The following is an 18,299-nucleotide window of genomic DNA, read 5'->3' as shown; positions in this document are numbered from 1 at the left end:
ATGTGCCTGGACTCCTGCTTAATATTTAGATGGACTAGCATCTCTCAAGATGCGGTGATTCTGTTTGCCCTGAATAGAGTAGGTTGTTCCACATGCATGTGCAAAACACATAAATCATGACCTGCAATGTGATGGCTGTGAGGATTTAACTTTCTAACTTTCTAACAAATATTCTATGAATTAAAATTTGCACAATTTAAGCATACTGATCAGGGTTGGGAGAAGTTAATTATGCACACATATGAAACTTATTTATCCTGGTATTGCTCTCAAGAGCTTTAAATAAATTATTCTTACTGGCCTGTTATTTTTAGCACTTATTGTTCCTGAACATATATTTAATCCTTTATACACTCCTTAGAACTACCTCAGAGGCATACCCACAAGAGAAAAAGTGGCAAAGGTTATGATTGGCAGGATGTCAGGAAGGTGGGTGTTTGTAGTTCAGTCAGAAGGACATGGCATCTTCAAGCATTTTATAGTTCACAAGAAATAATTCTTGGAGACATCCGCATAGAAGGTTTCATACCAGAGTATTACTTGATTTTGGCTTTTCTAGCCTAAGCTGACCTTGTATTTGCTGTATAGCTAGGAATGATCTTGAGCTTTCAAGTTCTGAGATTGTAGGTGTGCATCACCATGTCCTGTTTTGCTAAATGTCATGTAAAGTCCCTGAGCCTTCTATCTTTTGAGATTGACTTGTTCCTTTATTTATCTCATATATATATATATATATATATATATATATATATATTATGCCAACCTAGTTAAAATGGTCTTTGTAAGTTAGCATCTTTATGTTTGTAAGCTTATAGTTAAATCTTCTGAATAAATCTCAGACCTTACACATCTTAAAGAAGAAATGTCACAGAATATCTTGCTGAAAATGCAAGGATCTTATTTTCAGGAAATCAATAATTATAAATTTTTCCTATTTTAGAATCAGCCTAGAATGAACCAGTAAGTCTGTTTTTAAACCAGTAAAAATTTTAATTTTAAGATGTTTCATTAATATTCTTATTAATTTTCTACTGTTTGGTCAGTGATTCTCAAACCAAGACTAGTGACATTGCAGTTGTTGGGAGTGTTAGTTGACAAAATGGGAAGGGGAAAGCTACCAGCATGTAGTTTGTTATGAGACAAGGTAAGGGTGCTGTCCTCATGCAATTCTCAAGAAGGCCCCCTCACAACAAGTTTGCCCAGCACAGACATCACTGCCACTAAGATTGAGGTGCCCAGAACAAATGAATATCCTAAGGAACCTCATTTCTCTGTGCCCTGACATCTGCCTGTTGTCCTCAGGATTTCTAACTAGATCACTTGTTCTTTGTACCATGTCATTATCAGCAGGAATCCTAGTACTTCTGCTGGGCTGCTTCATATATATCCCCTGCACCCACCCTTCTCCCTTCTATTATGAGCAATAGTGACTTCCTTCCGGAGATTTTGGATCATGCAAAAAATTCAGAGAGTCAGTTAATACTCCCTATCCATCCTCCTTGGATCTTCAGATATGAATTTTAAAAATATTTCCAAGAAATAGAATAATTCCAAGACAATTAGAAATGAGGTTTATTTCATATGTTGCAGGAAAATTACAGCATATGAAAACAGCATATTTCAAAATGCTCTTTGAAAGGGTGTTGTGTGAAAGTTCTTATTACATACATCCAGCAGGCTCCTGTGAGTTTTAGAGGAGCCATCAGAAAACTAAATAAGATGCCCACAATGGAACTGCAGTTGCTTTGACAGTGGTTCACCAGGTGTTGGGACACCATTGCAGACTGGTAGTTAATAGAAAGTGTTAATTGTAGGAGATGCCTAATCGTGGATGGGATAAGTGTTCTTAACACAGAGAAAACCCTTGAGACCGTACCACAGCTAGATGCAGAGGTTCCAAGACAACTAGCACTCACTGACTGGTTATCCCAGTATCTGGGCAAAATTTTAGGAGTGTGACACATGTCAACAAACATTGGGTCTTACTGTATCCCAGTTGCTCCTGTAAGTTCTTGTTATCTTTTGTTTCATCCTCACTAACCAACCATCTAGGGTAGGTGCTTTGATTGGCCTCCTTTTACAGAAAGGAAAACAGACACTTTGAAGGCAAGGAATTCGATGAATGTCACATGGTTGGTAAGTGGTAGGGTAACTGCCCGTCTGATACCATAACCCACATGCTGTGACTGAGAGGTGCTCTATCCAGTCCCGGGGCCACCAGGAACTGCACACATTCCAGGAACTGTTCTTGTCTCCTCTCCATATTATTTTTTTAAGCAACCCTGTGATAGTAAATACTAATGTTTCCATGTGGGAGTCAGATAGACTGTTCATTAATTCCCAGTATCACTAACAGGTAAGCAGCCCTAGGCCTATTAGGGCTGACAGTGTCGCACAGTCAGCCACTATATTATGCTAGGCTACCTGAATGACTGAAAAAATAGGCATAGATCAATGAATGCCCAGGCAAGTTACTTGTTGGGAGATCTGGGAGATAAGAAGGCATTTGGTCTGAACCCGAAGGATGAAAAGAATTTCCATGAGATGATACAAGGGAAAGCATTCCATGCCAGAGGCATGGTAGAAACGAAGTCCTTTTTTTGACTTGACATGACTCCTACCTTTCCATTAATTCTGGGCTGTTAAGACTCCTAATTATATTTTCCCTTCATTGTTGAAAGCTCAAAGATTTGAGGCAAGGACAGCCAGCACCTTTACAACTGTCCCAGAGTAGGTTCTCACTGAACCCAGCCTGTGACATTATTTCAGAGCCAGGCTATAGGGCTCCTATTTATTTTCTATTGGGTTCTGGTTCTATTGGGCACCTATGCATGGAGACTGCACCACTTTAGGCTTCCAGTTACATATCACAACCATTTACCTTTATCAGAGAAAGGAACATGGCACACACATAGTACAGAAGAGAAAATAGAAGCCAACGGGGACATCAGTAAGAGCCTGGTCCAGTGTTGACTTTGTAGAGGTTTAGTAAACAAATGCTTTAGTGTTGGATATGTCCACTAATGAGACTACACTGATAGGCTTTGCCTGAAGGGTAGGTGTGAAATCAATGGGAAGTTCTTTAAAATCATCAACTACCTCTCTGGCATTGAGGATCAGTAGGCTTTCAGAGATCATTGAGTAGCTAGCTACAGGCAGGTTGCATACTATGCCGTATTAAGAAGGAATAACATAAAAATAAGGAATAACATGAATATCTGATATGTTACTAGGAATTTTATTTCTGGTGGCTGTTTTGGTAAAGTGTATTGAAACATTCATATTTGTACACTTGCTCATATAGCATTCCTAGCAATTTGTCTTAAAGCATTATTGATATATGTAAAAATATAGCTAGATGGATTATAACATCCCTCCCAAACACATTGTCTTATATACTATTGGCCAGATGGCATTATAAGTTCTTTGTGAGTACTAATGAATTCAATTTTCATTCCACTTCTGTGGTGCCTCTAGATAGCATCATTGCCTCCATTTTATCAATAGTTAATGAAATAAAAGTTCCAGACAGTTAACCCATTCCAGATCACACAGAAAGTGCAGGATACAGAACTTGAGCAGTGTTAAATTTCCTCTTCTTGCATTACTGTCAGATGAAGGGGCAGCTGCAAGAGATCCAAAGGTCCTCAATATAAAATCAGAAAGAGAAAACAATATAGAAATGCACCACTGGCAAATGATGCAGGCTCCACACCCTGTAAACCCTCTATTCCAAAAGCTCATCTCACCATAGCTCATATCTCTGCCAAGGTTGCCGCAGGGAGGATGGATAGCCTCCTTGGCTCATTTGGTACATGTATTTCTGGATCTTGTCCAATACTGACACCTACTCACTGCCCTCTTCAGCCTCCCCTTCATGAACAGTATCCAACACCTTTGGATGTTGTCCTAACCTCCCCTCCCCCATGCTTTAACTGATAATTCCCAAGGACCCTGACCTCCACCTCCTATGGCGTTTTTCTCGATATTCCATATTCCCAAAGACCGTGACACTGGGCACCACTGCTGCTTTCCAAGGCATCCCTCATTGCTATAACTCTGTTACACTCCCCCTAGTGAGGCTGTAAAACAACTCACCACCTCACAGATGCACAAGAAATACAGAGCTCCTTTGGTCATTGTGTCCCTTGTTCATAGACTTTTGCCTTTCTCCTGGATCATTCCCAGCAGCTGGCAGTCACCATCCCCAACTGTCCTTTGAATTATACCCACTTGAGCCCATCTTCCAGATAGGAAGATAGATAGATGGCAGGTATATGTATGTATGTGTATATATATATATATATATATGTGTATATATATATATATATATATATATATATACACACATATATGTGTATGTGTTCTCTACTGAAAATACACTTTTATTTTCAAAGATGCAGAATAATTCTTAGGATGAAAAAGTCCCCAACCCCATCAAAAATCTAGAGGTAAGCAAACTAATATGACTCAGAAAAGAAAACAACTGGCAGTCTGCATGTGTGCAAAGGCCCCTGGAACAATCATATCATAGAATGCTAAGCTCCTAGAGAATGTCTCCAGTGAGGCCACTGCCCAGTCAAGAGGGTGTAGTAGTGCCATTGCTCTGCTGCAGTGGTGAGAACTGTGATGGAAACAGTTCAGGATCTGGGACAGAAAAAATGAGTAAGGAGATGTTGGGGACAGATGGCACAGTCAGAGGTTGTCTGCTGTGATTCTGCTGTAGGGGTAACACAGAAAGATTCTGTGCCTTTGTTGGTCTTCCTAATGAGTGGGCCTATGGTAGACATCTTGGAATATGAGTAAAAATCCCATGAGATCACACTAAGGGAGATTTGACATTTATCCAAACCAACCTGGATTGGTTGGTCTGAAAGTCAAAACGATCTAGGAACCTTTTACACTAAATTCATGTTTTCATCAGCTAAGTGTTGAGGTCAGCATTTGAGAGCACCTCCTGGGAGAGCCTCACTAGCTCTGTGAAGGACTGGAGGGTGGAAACACAGTTCCAGTGAAGGAAAGACTGCTGCTTTAAGGAAAAGGAAAGATCAATTGCCCTTGGCAGTGCGCAAGAGAAGCTTGAGAGTGTGAGTGGTTCTGGAACCAGCCTTGCTCTGACGCCTTCTAGCCTTGCTTTGTGCCCTTGGACAAAACAGTTTTAAAGCTCTTTCCTTAGCCTCCCGTTTTTCTGTTTGTCCTCCCTTTGCCACTGGAGGCTCAGTGTGACTAGGACTTTGGAGAAAATGATTTTCTTGCCGATCCCAAATCCCTGCCCTAGTCACCAAGATGGATTTCACATTAAACTTCCCACACAGTCACCTGACTAATGCTTTCAGCAGGAGACGGTTGTCCCTGGTGTTTCCCTTCCCAGCCTATTAATCAATGCCTTCCTTTAACACATCCCACAGATTTCTTACCTTCTCTTCCCATTCTACCTTCTCTTCCCATTCTTATGATCCTAGCTAGTTTATATTTTCTAGTCGATTAATTACTATCTTGTACACACATCTTCATAGAAAAATGGCCTGGTCTCTCAGGCTAGTGGGGTATTCTCTAGTTGAATCATAGCATGAAAATAGAAATTCATTTAAAATAGTTGCTGCCATCTGCTGTACAACGTGGCTCTCTTGAGAGTTTTGTAAGTTATAAAGTGACTGAATGGAAAGATAATTAGGAATTTCTCAGATTCCCTTATGCATTCTGTTTCTTTTTTGTGGTGCTAGGCACAGGCTAGCCAACAGCCCTACTGAGCTGCACCTCCAGGTTTCCCTAATATTTTTAATCTTCTCATTTGGTCTATCTCAAATTTTGTTCCCTTGGTACCAAACTGGTACTCTAGCATGCTGGAATATACTTGGGAACTAGATGCATTGCACTTGCATACAGCCCTATTCCACAATTCATTCATAAGTAGATTTATTTTCATGGATTTCAAGAGACCTTCAGCTTACCTCTTGATCACAGCAACTTGCTGTGGGCAAATCTTTCCAGGAAAACAATCCAGAAAAGGCCCTGGATCAGCAGCTAGATGATCTGGGTTTGCAATCAAGCAAGATCCCGTGACCTCACACTGGACACACATTCAGCTCATTCTCCACCCTGAGTTGGGTGTCCTCTGGGCAGCAGGATCTTGGCTCAGAGTGGGTTCTAATGGGGATGTATCCCTCAGCGGCAGTTGCCTTGGAAAGGAGGAGGAAGGATCTGAAAGAATATCAACTCGGGGTCGAGGTAAATAGTCTAAAACTCTGTGTCTGTCCAAGTGGGGCTACAGAAAGATAGAGCTAGGCTGGTCGCCAAGGGGGTTAGAGACCAATAAGAGCTGCTGTCAGAAGACCTACATAGCATGCTGAGATCATGGAAAGAGACATCATGGTGCTTCTTCCTAGGGTACCCTAGGGAGCCTAGGGTATCCACTTCCCCGGCTTTACCAGCTGCATCAACATTACTTATCCCTCCTTCCTTTAAAAAATTACCACATTTAACAGACAAAACCACAGGCAATACTAGTGAGGGGCAGTGTGAACAAGAGTGGAGACAGCAGCAGATGTTTGGACTGTGAGAAGGGAGCCATAGACCAACGCTTAAGCACTGCCTGGCTGAGTGTCTCTTCTGAGGAGATGGCTTCACTTTCAGCTCCCAGATTTCAAGTCACTACAGGCACACAGTGGCTCCATTTCTGTTGGGCAGTGAACAACAGATCTGTTTGAGGTGCTTACCTGAATTTTTTTTTTTAATGAAAAGTTTTATTTAGATGATGATTTAGCTGCCTATATGTATGCACACGTGTGTGCCTGGTGCCCTCAGAGGCCAGATCCCCCCAGTACAGGGGTTATAGATAGTTGGGAGCCACAAAGTGGGTACTCAGAACTGACTCTGGGTCTTCTGCAATAATGATGACTCTTAGCCACTGACCCATCTCTTCAGATCTTGAAAGGTATGTTTTTAGCATAACATTTTAAGCATTTTAAAGAGTTCTTTTATGTTGTGCTTCTTTAAATTTTTTTATTATTATTTTTTGGAGCTGAGTCTTATGTGCTATCCAGAAAGATTTGTGTTTTGGAAGAAATAGTTGAAAATGGAATTTGAGGAAGGGCTGGAAATAGACAAGAAAAAGAAGATCATTCACTAGAGCAAATATTTTTTAACCTAAAAGAGGTAAACCAGAAAAAAAAAAAACAGCTGTCATTCTGCCTTTATTGCTTAAATGGAAACTGACAATCCCAACATTGGAAAATGCTGAGCTTACAAAGTGACCTCTTCTGACACCGAAGATAAACACAGTGATGGAACATAGGTAGTCAGCAGTGAGCAGATTAAATCTCCTTTCTGAACAGCCTACTTCACTTGCAGAACAGTGTTAACGATTCCCAAGCTTGGACTTTGGAAGCAAGCTGTGGGGTTTGAACATTGGCTCCGTCGTTTGTTAGGGCCTGAAGCAGGTAAGACACTTTTGCTTCAGTTTTCTTATCTGTAAAGAGCAATGGTAACAATATCTTCCACATGTGTCATGGTGTTGAGGGGATTAAATGATTCTAGACAAGATGCTGCCCGGAACCATCCCTGACTCAGTGTAAGTAGTCCACCTGTTAGTGGGCTAAATTAACTAACATCTTTAGTGAAACTGATGAAGTTGCAACAAACAAACATGGTAAACAATATATCAAGTGAGTGTTTTTAAACGTGTTAAAGGTACCTCTATTCCTTAAGGTTCAAATATGAGTAGAGGCTACTAACTGTGAGAAACGGGACTGGTGGCTCACTAAAATGATCAAATGATCACATGATCCCGAGTGATTTTGGAAGGCAGTTTTACTTCTTCAGAAGGGTGTTTAATCAAGTAATCAAACACACCCAGCAGAGGCCCCCACTGGATTTTTTTTTAATTTTATTTAATTTTATATAACAGTCCAATTAAATGAAAACAAACATTTATACACAATATTTGGGAATTTGGGCGTCGTTCTTTCCAAACTACTTCCTGCTGGTAAGGGGTGCTGTCTTGGGCCCCACTGGATTTTTAATCCTAACATAAGGAGGTCCTGTATCATTCTGAGTAGTCAGGTCTCTCTCCACCTAACACTAGCTAATTCAAAGCAGCACAGTTGGTAGGTAGAAAGCAGCTTTAAACACTGCGCACCTTGTGTCAAGAGAAATGCTGACTCTAGTGGAATTTTTAAATTTCTGCCTTGGCATCTTAAAAAAATGTTAATGGGGTTTTGTTCTGCTTAACCTTTTGATATAAAAGGCAGCATGTTTGTTTAGTTTCCCATAGAAGGAACAGACTATCATCTTTCCGAAGCAAACTTGGTTTCAAATGGCTTTGTTTCCATTGCTGTATGCAGATAAGCAGAGAGCTCAGCTATTCAGCCATACCTCTTCCTGGACAGGGCCAGAAGGTTCCCCCCCACCCCCACCCCTTACAAGTCCTTAATACTTCACCAAGGAGCTTCTCCTGCTTCTTTGCCTGAAGTTGCTTCCAGTGATGGGTGCTGGTTGCCACACTAATTTTTCTAACATACAAACCTCTGGCCCACCAAGCAGACAGCACCGCTCTAAGCCTGTGTTCTGTTGGGCACAAATTTGCTTATCCAGTCTAAACAGTTGATGGAGAAATATGCTACTCGATGTGACCATCTAGCGGCCAAAGTAGGAAATAACTTGGTTCTTCTGAATTTGATTCAGCAAGTATGGAAAGCTCAAGAACACTCTATTTATATGCTTTCTGCTCACTCTGCACCAACCCGAAGCAAGTTTACTCTCAAGTGTACAAAAATACTTTATGCATTACCATTTACCAAGTTCATTCACTTTCTAAGTGAAGTGTGAACACACACAGACACCATTTTGTTTTTTTACCTGATAGGTGAGTTTTTGTGGGTCAAATGGGTAATTGTGAAAATAAGCTGGACTTCATTGTAAAACTGTGGCTTCAAACATACTCCTTTATTATTGAATGTATTGAATCATTTCATAACTTTCTGTTTATAATTTTTATATTACTGCCTAGCAAGTGTGCTGTGTGTATATTATAAGTTCGTTGGTAAATGCTGTAAATGAATTCCTAACCGAGCTGTATCCCAAAGAATTCTTTGACTCGGGCTGATGTGGAGGATTAACATTTGAATGCCTCTTTTGTATCTTGGGTTTGTATATTTTTTGTGTATGGGGTGTGTGTTCTTGTGTGTGAATATGGATGCACACCTATCAGAGGACAACCTCAGGTCTGGTTTACCATTTCCTCCACCGAGCTAGCTGGCTATAAGCTTCCAGGGATTCTCTTAATCTTCACTTCCCCCATCCCATCGCACTGTAGAAGGACTGGGATTACAGATCGAATTGCTGCACCTACTTTTATGTGGGCTGTAGGGATCAGAACTCAGGTCCTGACACTTGTGCAGTTAGAACTTTACCTAGCCCTTAGCTTTGTCTTCTTTCTATCCACACTGGTATCAACTAATAAACTCTTCATATTCATCTTTTCAAAATCCACTTCACATCCCGGTATTCCCCAGGTACAGTAAGCCTCGCTTCCCTTGTCTTACCAGGCTCAACCGTTTAGCACTTCCCTCACTCCTGCAATTGTTTGCACAGCTGTCTCCTCTGCACAAGAGTCTGTCATCAGCATTTATCATAGCTGTCAGCTTTCAGCAGCAGGCAGAACTAGGCATGGTGTGAGCAGCACCACCGGGGAGTTGACTTGATAGAGCACCATTTTCGGAGTCTAAAGGTACACAGATCTTCCAGCGGCCACACTGCACTTTTTCCAATTGCCTAGTTTTTTCCAATTACCTAGTTCTCAATTCTCTGTTCCCTATGTATTCTAACCCTGGTGACCTTCCAGCCAATGAGGTGTGGCCAATGAGGAAGAAGGTTGTCTCCAGGATTATAATGCTGGATAATTTAAAATGTAGATGGAAATACAAAAGAATGAATATCGCTACAAGTTATTGTTGAAGGCCAGTCAGACAACTCAGAAGGTAAAAACACTTGCTATCAAGCCTAGTTTACTGGAGCTCAACACACCAATTCATACATAGGCATCAGGTGGTAAGTGGGAATTTTCCCCTAAAAGTTCACTCGAGGGACATACCTAAAACCAGTCCATGGACAGACAGCAATTTGTGTAGGCCAGCATGAAGTAATGGGGAACTCAGCTGAATTGAAGCACTAAGACTGGAGTTCTTGCCTGTCTGTCCCTTGGTGGATGGTCCAATGGCAGGTCCAATGGTCCTCACAGTGCCCTCCTTACAGGGTCTTGGTGAGGGTGCTGCACTCTTCATTGGTCTGGTTTACAAATCTTCGGAGGTTGTCTGATGTTTAATAAATCCACATGCTCATGTTCTCAGCCTTTGGTAAGTTTAAAGATGGCACTGTTGCACTGTCTGGGATGTTACTGTCAGTCTGTTTCTTGTGGGTGGGGCTGGACAGGCAGGTGGTACCTTAACATACAGTAGGTGCAGTCATCCTGCTTCCACTTGTACAAAAATGGAGTCAAAAGCTGTCTTGTAAAATGGACAGCAGGGGGCTTTCATAATAATTTTGTAATTTTCATAGTAACAGATTTCCTTAAAGGGATTAACCATCCCAGTTTACACACACACACACACACACACACACACACACACACACACACACACACACACGGTTGCTCTTTGGTTGTATCCCCTCCCCACCTCTTGACCTTTCCTACTCATACTGGACCCCATCCTCCCCCTCAAAACAGTCCCCTTTCCTGATAGTACATGTGAGAGAAAACACATGCTATTAAGGAGGGAATCATAGTTTTGAGGTCAGAATTGTGTTCTCAAAATAGTCGCCAGTACCAACAGTACTCGTTTACTCTTCTGAGCCACTGATTTCTCTTTTCAAAAGAATGACACACTGTAGTGTGACTGTCAAAAGCCTCATGCATTCTTGCTATCAGTCACTTCTTTTGCATTTCTTATTCTTAATGCATGTGTTGACCAGATGAGTCCATAAAATGTCTTGGAACTAGAGACAAGACAGCCCATCCCCCACCCATCCCCATCCTCTTGAGGGATGCTCTAGGAATTTAATAGAACACAGCATGGAATCTGTGTGAGAGAGAATGTGTTTAGGTATGTATGCATGTATGTGTAGATCAGAAGTCAGCATCCACTGTCAACTCTGCTGTCTACTCTGCTGTGTTTTATGAGGTTGGGGGAGGGAGGTGTCTCTTACTGGCCTGAAGTTCATTGAGTAGGCTATGAAGGGTAGCTTGCAAGTTTCAGGAATCTATGCCTTCCTCCATGTACCACCACACCTAGCTTCTTTTTATGTAGGTCCTGGGAATCAAAAATCATGTTTGCATGGGTAACACTCTACTAAACGATCCATCTTCCCAGTCTACAGTAAATAAATTTTCCTTAGAACCCACAGGAGTGGTGGAAGGACTGCAAATATGTCCCCAGGGGGCTGTGGTTTAGATCATTTCATGTGGGTCACCCTGAAAGACCAGTCAGACTACAGACACATTTATCCATATGTTCTGTCCAGGAGGATCTAAGTAAGGCAGGGCTTGCTCTGGTCCCTCCCACCGTGAGTCAGCATTAACCTGGAATATTACTGAACACTTGAAGCTTACTGTGCTTGCTGAGACATTGCATGCTAAAACAAACAACTGTATGGACATTAGAAAATCTTTTACCTAAATAGGCTAAAAAGGAAACCCACCAACCTCTAGTAGCGCTGCTTATCACCAAGGTGACGATTTCACATTGTAGTTCAGTTTTTTGTTTTTTTTTTTTTTTTTTTCTGTCACCCTGGCAGTACTGCTGTGCTCTGCCCTGTGTCCTCTCCCTCTCCTGGGCTTGAGTTATTCCCTGCCTTTTCATTCATTGCTCTTCACTAATTTACTTGCTGAATGTTTTCTCAGACTATTGAAGTTCTGCAAGGCATTGTGGATCTATGGGACTCCTTGCCTACTGTAGCATTGTGATTGACATATAGATAGGCAGTGTGTTGACTTATCTCTAAAAACTCGTTTATTCATCTCTAAGATATGTTAAGACTTATTCGATGGTGAAATTCTTTGTGCTAAATTTTCTTGCCTGTGGAGAATGAAATAATATACAATGTAAATTAATGGCAAATTAAAGGTCAAAATTTAGTATTTGAAGTTAATTATAAAATTAAGTGCCATTACATTTAATAATATTTGTAAACTCCATGGAGTCAACTGTATTTCAACATCAACTTATGTATTAACTAGGTTTCTAGATGTCCTTCATGGAAAATAATTAAAGGGTTTAACATTTGTGGTGTAAAAATTTTAATATCCTAAAATTGGATTTGTGCCACAGCACGTTGAATTTATGCTCAGAATTCTTTACTATGATTTGAATTGAGGTATACCATTTGCTGTTGGTCACTGCTCCCCAGGCTTATTCCTCATGTTGTATTCCAGAACCTGGGCTTCTTTTGGTCTGTATGTAGTAAACACTGAATTATTTATTAATTCTTACTAACATCACATGTGTCACACCGAGAACAATGCTGCCCCTCTACCCTTACAAACACAAAGCAACAGTTCAAATGAATTAACTGTGTTGTCTGATTCCTAAGCCAGGTTTGTTGTTGTTGTTTTTTTGTTTTTTTTTTTTTCCTTTTCGTTCTTTTTACGAGACAGGGTTTTTCTGTGTAGCTTTGAAACCTGACCTGGAACTGGCCCTATAGACCAGGCTGGCCTCAAACTCACAGAGATCAGCCCGTCTCTGCCTCCTGAGTACCGGGATTAAAGGTGTGCCCCACCACCACCCAGTTTCATTTCACACTTTTCTAACAGAGTCACAAAAAGTTGTAAAGTGAACAGCCCTTCCGTTTTATGAAAACAAAATCCAGGGCCTAGAGAGATTGTCTTAATCTCTGGAAGCCATGCAGTAGGGTAGTAAGAGGCCTGGGACTCCCCAAAAATTTTAACAGGCCCCACATACCTCCTCGCTGCTTTTTGGAAGACCAGTCCTGTTTTCCTTCCCACCGAGAGCTGCCTTCTTCAACCTAGGGCTAGGGAGTCACCCTGCACAGCGTGTTACCAGGAGAGCTCTTCTCCAGGTCTGCCTAAAGGCTGCCTAGTTTATTTCTGTGTTACTGTGACAAAACACTTGGCAAAACATTTTAAAAGGAAGAAGGGCCTATTTTGGCTTGTGGTTTTAGACGGTTTCCCAACATCATGGTGTGGAAAGTGTGGCGAAAAAGGGCAGCTCCTGTCCCGGCAGGCCCTCATGTCACGTGTCATGCAAGCCCTGAAAAGGAGCAGAACTTTGTGCAGAAGCTGCATCATTTGGTGCCAGGCTGACTTCAGGGCTTTGATCCTTGCCCCACAACCCAGATCATTCTTAGTCTACAGTTTCTATTATAGGTAAATACAATTTCAGTTCATTTTCCCAGGGAGCCGGTTTGTTACCATTCTGGATCTCTTGCTGTTTCTCAAGCATCCTATTGGCTCCAGATTCTCTGTATCGCGTTCCTGGAGGGACATGCGGTTTTCATGTAATTTCTTCCTGCTCCAAGCTTTACCTTTTTTCTCTTCTTGCAGGGTTTGTTTCTATTACCACCCTCACTGTGCTGGCCTATGAACGTTATATCCGTGTGGTGCATTCCAGAGTGATCAATTTTTCCTGGGCCTGGAGGGCCATTACCTATATCTGGCTCTATTCCTTGGCATGGGCAGGAGCACCTCTTCTGGGCTGGAACAGATACATCCTAGACATACATGGACTGGGCTGTACAGTGGACTGGAAATCCAAGGATGCCAATGACTCCTCCTTTGTGCTCTTCTTGTTTCTTGGCTGTTTTGTGGTGCCCCTGGGCATCATAACCCACTGCTACGGTCATATTCTGTATTCTGTTCGAATGGTGAGTTGAAGGCTGCAGATAACCCTCTCTGAGCCATGCCCATACCCAACATTTGGTGTGAAAAGAATCAAACTCTTCCTATATAATCAATTAATTTCCTTGAGTTCAAAGACTCTACAGGACTTAACATTTGGTAGAACTTTGCACTGTGACTCATTCCCCAAGCACATCACTGAGGGATGACCTTTGTCTCTGTCCGCCACCCTCTAAGACCAAAAGAAACAAGCAAAAGGCAGCTAGACAATACCAACCCCAAACCTCACATTGTTAAGAATTCTGAAGGAGGATAGTTACAATTTCCATAATTATACTAATTTCAAGATCACATGAACCCACTTGCCAGAGGCTGGTGGAGTCATAAAGGACTGAACACACACACCAAGCAGGTTTCATATGGGACAGTCACATGACACCATTAATTTCAGCTGTGTGCCATTTCCTAGTCACTGTGTATCTGTGAGGGTTTTATATTTATGACTGATAAGTGGCTATTTGGGGAGTAAGTTACAAGCAGAGTAGATACATTGGAAGGACGGAAGACAAGAGAAGCGACTGAGAATGAGATTTGTCTTGACATTAGCCTGTTATTATCTTAGCAGAGCACTCCAGGCAAATAATTGGCCGGCATCTCAAGCTGCAGGCTTCTCTGTGTAGTATGTCTGGCATGCTATGAATCTGTTATCTGGATGGAGAATTTATGAATCAGTGCTCTGGACAAAATGGTTTCATCAGTCATGAAGAGAATGTTTCCATTTGACCATAAGCTTTTCAGGCTGTGTTTTAGGAACTTGAAGATCTAGACAAAATAATATATTTTATCCTTAGAAACGCATTTAAAAGCCATTAAAGGGAGCTTTAAGTTGGTAAAGCCATTGCTGTTGTCATGTGAGGACCTGATTTTGAATCCCCAGAATCTATGTACAGCCAGGTATAGTGCAGCTATATGTGTCTTAACACCAGCAATCCTATAGCAAGATGAGAGGCAGAGGCAGGAGAATCTCTAGAAACTCGCAGGCTAGAGAGACCCTGTCTCAGCTCAGACAAAGTGGAAGGTGGGGACCTACACTGGAGGTTGTCATCTGAGCTCCACGCATGTGCTGGGGATGCGTGTGCCCACGCCGCTCCTTCTACATCTCCCCCTCACCTCTCACACACAGCAGAAAATGCCCTTAGCTCAACCTCCGTAGGTTTTAGTTGAGGGAACTGAAGCCCAGAGAGATAAAGGCTAGGCCCAGCTTCAGCTCAGAAGTCAGTCAGTCTCCTGTGGCTCTGTGCATGTCTCTTTCCATGAAGTCAGGACAAATAATGGTGGCTGCTGATCTGTTTAAAAAGAAAAGGGATTAATTTCAGTCCACATCCTTTCTTCACTTCCTGCAGCTACGCTGTGTTGAAGATCTTCAGACAATTCAAGTGATCAAGATTTTAAGATATGAAAAGAAAGTGGCCAAAATGTGCTTTTCGATGGTCTTTGTCTTTCTCACCTGCTGGATGCCTTATATTGTGACCCGCTTCTTGGTGGTTAATGGCTATGGACACCTGGTCACTCCAACAGTGTCTATTGTTTCTTATCTCTTTGCTAAATCGAGCACTGTGTACAATCCAGTTATCTATATCTTCATGATCAGAAAGGTAAGCTCTGGAATTAATTTGTTTTCACCCGGAGAACAAACAGAAATAGCTTGTATGTGGTGTGACAGCGTAGAACATTATCAAGGATGAAACAAAACAAACAAATCTAAAGAAACAAAGTCCCAAGTTAGAAGTTCTGGATAAGTGTACTAGGGAGATGGCTCAGAGGTAAGGGTGCCTGCCCTCCTCTTTTGAGTTCCAGCACCCATGGCAGGTGGTTCACAACTACCAGTAACTTTGACTCCAGGGGGATCCAACGCCCTCTTCTGACCTCTGCAGGTATCAACACATGTGTTCATGTACAAGTACATGTGTGTGTGCACACACTCTCTTTCCCTCTCTCTCTCTCTCTCTCTCACACACACACACACACAGAGGAGGGAGAAATTAAAATCTCAACTAGATGTTTTGAATTTTACTCCAGATTAAGGACCAGGTATTCACTTAATAATGGAGTTTATTGCTCCATTTTTCTCCTCAGTTTCGTAGGTCCCTTCTCCAGCTCCTATGCTTCCGACTACTCAGATGCCAGCGGCCTGCTAAAAGCCTGCCAGCAGCTGAGAGTGAGATGCAGATCAGGCCCATCGTGATGTCACAGAAAGATGGGGACAGGCCAAAGAAAAAAGTGACCTTTAACTCCTCTTCCATCATTTTTATCATCACCAGTGATGAGTCTCTGTCTGTTGATGACAGTGGCAGAACCAATGCATCCAAGGCCAATGTAATCCAAGTTCGTCCTTTGTAAGAACAGGAGACGGAATCTTGTGCCATTGCCTCACACCATCTACTACAAGGCCTGCCCTGGAGAACACACATGGTGTAGTAACAACAGAACCTCGTGGCCTAGCAGGGAATCTGAACTGGCCATATGTTGTCTGTTTTCAAGAAGAGACTGAGCAAGACAAATTATTTTCATTCAACGGGTGCTTTATAACATGTGAAACTCCTGGTGGCACAAGTTGAGCATCTGGCACCATTGTCTACTATGCCAGGATTTAATGTTTGAATACCCGACCACATTTGCCAAAGCACATAATACATTTTGTTTCCCAAATATAGTTCACTGTATAAATAACTGTCTCATACACACGTGTGCAATGGCCTGGACATATGGACTATGTTATGGTGTCAGGTCCTATTCTGTGTCATGCTGTGTGTTTGACCAATTCGGTTTATTAAGGAGGTAATAAATCAATCTCTACTTTTATCTGGAAATCAAAGGCTGTTGTCGTGTGTGTAGTGTGACTGCCAGGGCAGTCAGATTAGATTCCAGAAGGTACAGTATGAAGCATTGTAAAAAAGCAAAGAGGCTTCGTGCTTGTCACGTGGAAGGTTGATAATACCACAGTGGTGAGCGTACAACAATCTGTTGAAGACAGATTGGTATCTCCATCTATTTATTCCAGAAATTAGTCTGACAAATTCTCTTTTCCTTTTAATAATGCCCCACTTATCAAAATTCCTGCACCTGTAGAGGAGTTCCCAGTAAACAAAGTTACACACAGAGAAGGATGAAAATAAATGTCTTAGTGTATTCACCATGCATTATTATTTAAATTTTAGTACATTTATTTGTTCATTGTATATGTTTGTGCATGTGCATGTACATGCTCATGTTATATTGTGCATATGGAAATCAAGAGGACAACATGCAGCAAACAGTTCTCTCCTTCCACTATGTGAGTCCCAGGGGTGGAACTCAGTTGTTAGGTTTGTCAGCGAGCACCTTTTCTCACTGAGCCACCTCACCAGCTCCATACAATATATTTTTAAATTTTCATTGCTTATCAGTAGGATCCTGGATAGTGAATGGGCCACATGAGTGAAAAGGATATCTCCCCATATGTCACTGTTTATCGCTGGAGGAGAACAAAATATACTGCCTCCCTGATATGCTCCATCCTGCAGGGTCACCTTGAGTGGAAATTCACTGAGAAGAAATGATAGAAGAAAAGCTTCCTCCAGTTTACCAAGGTGACCTAAGATTGCTGCTCCATGGATTCTAACCCCTTTACTTTGTCTCATAATGTCTCCATAACTTTGCTTCTTGTCGAAGACGATGGAAAATGGCTTTCTGTGTAAACTTACTTTCTTTTTTAAGTATTTCTAAAAATATACTAGATTTTTATTTACACTGTTTCCTCACAACATTGTGTACCACAGTCCCCCTCCCTTTTAAATACTTTTTAAACTTAAAATAAAATTACATCATTTTCTCCCTTCCCTTTCTTCACTTCAATCCCTCCGTGCACCCCTCGCTACTTCTAGAAATTACGGCTTCTAAGGATTTTTAATTATGGAGGTGTAGTCTACATGTGGTTATGTGCACAGGGGTGCAGGAGCCTAAGGAAGCCAGAGGCATTGGATCTCCTGGAGCTCGAATTATGGGCAGCTGCCTGACATGGGTCCTGGGAACAGAACTAGGAGCCTCTGCAAAAGCAGTCCATGCACTGGACAGCTGAGTCATCTCTCCAGCTCCTAAGCTAGCTCATTGTCAGAGTGTCTCCCATGTGCATATGAAATATACATGCTTTTAAACTTCAGTTGGTTTCCTTTTGTCAGTCTGTCTATTATAGGAACCGCAGACAACGAACTAAAGATAAATAAAAGCAGCAATTACACTGTTGTTTATTTTTGCAACGTTAGGGAATCTAACCCAGGACTCTGGTCACACTAGGTATGCACTCTACCACTGAGCTACTGAGCTACATCCTTTTCCCAGAAAAAATGTTTATTCTTTCCCTACAAACCAAACTTAGATTATTAGGACTCAAGATTGTCTTTGACAATATGGA

At 41.7% G+C, this 18,299-nt stretch overlaps 1 protein-coding gene across 1 annotated transcript in view; it reads left to right on the top strand.

The window, feature by feature from the left end:
• Positions 1-16,269, top strand: part of Opn3 (opsin 3) — a 28,182-nt gene extending 11,913 nt beyond the window's left edge. Inside the window, exons 2-4 of the mRNA XM_051186371.1 lie at positions 13,556-13,875; positions 15,253-15,504; positions 15,986-16,269. Coding sequence (XP_051042328.1) covers positions 13,556-13,875; positions 15,253-15,504; positions 15,986-16,249 — 836 coding nt within the window. The 3' untranslated portion in view covers positions 16,250-16,269. The remainder of the gene's footprint in view (positions 1-13,555; positions 13,876-15,252; positions 15,505-15,985) is intronic.
• The last annotated feature ends 2,030 nt before the right edge of the window (positions 16,270-18,299 follow it).

This window comes from Phodopus roborovskii, unplaced genomic scaffold, assembly GCF_943737965.1.
Source record: "Phodopus roborovskii unplaced genomic scaffold, PHOROB, whole genome shotgun sequence".
Lineage (NCBI taxonomy): Eukaryota > Metazoa > Chordata > Mammalia > Rodentia > Cricetidae > Phodopus > Phodopus roborovskii.
This window is presented reverse-complemented; position numbering and strand designations above follow the sequence as displayed.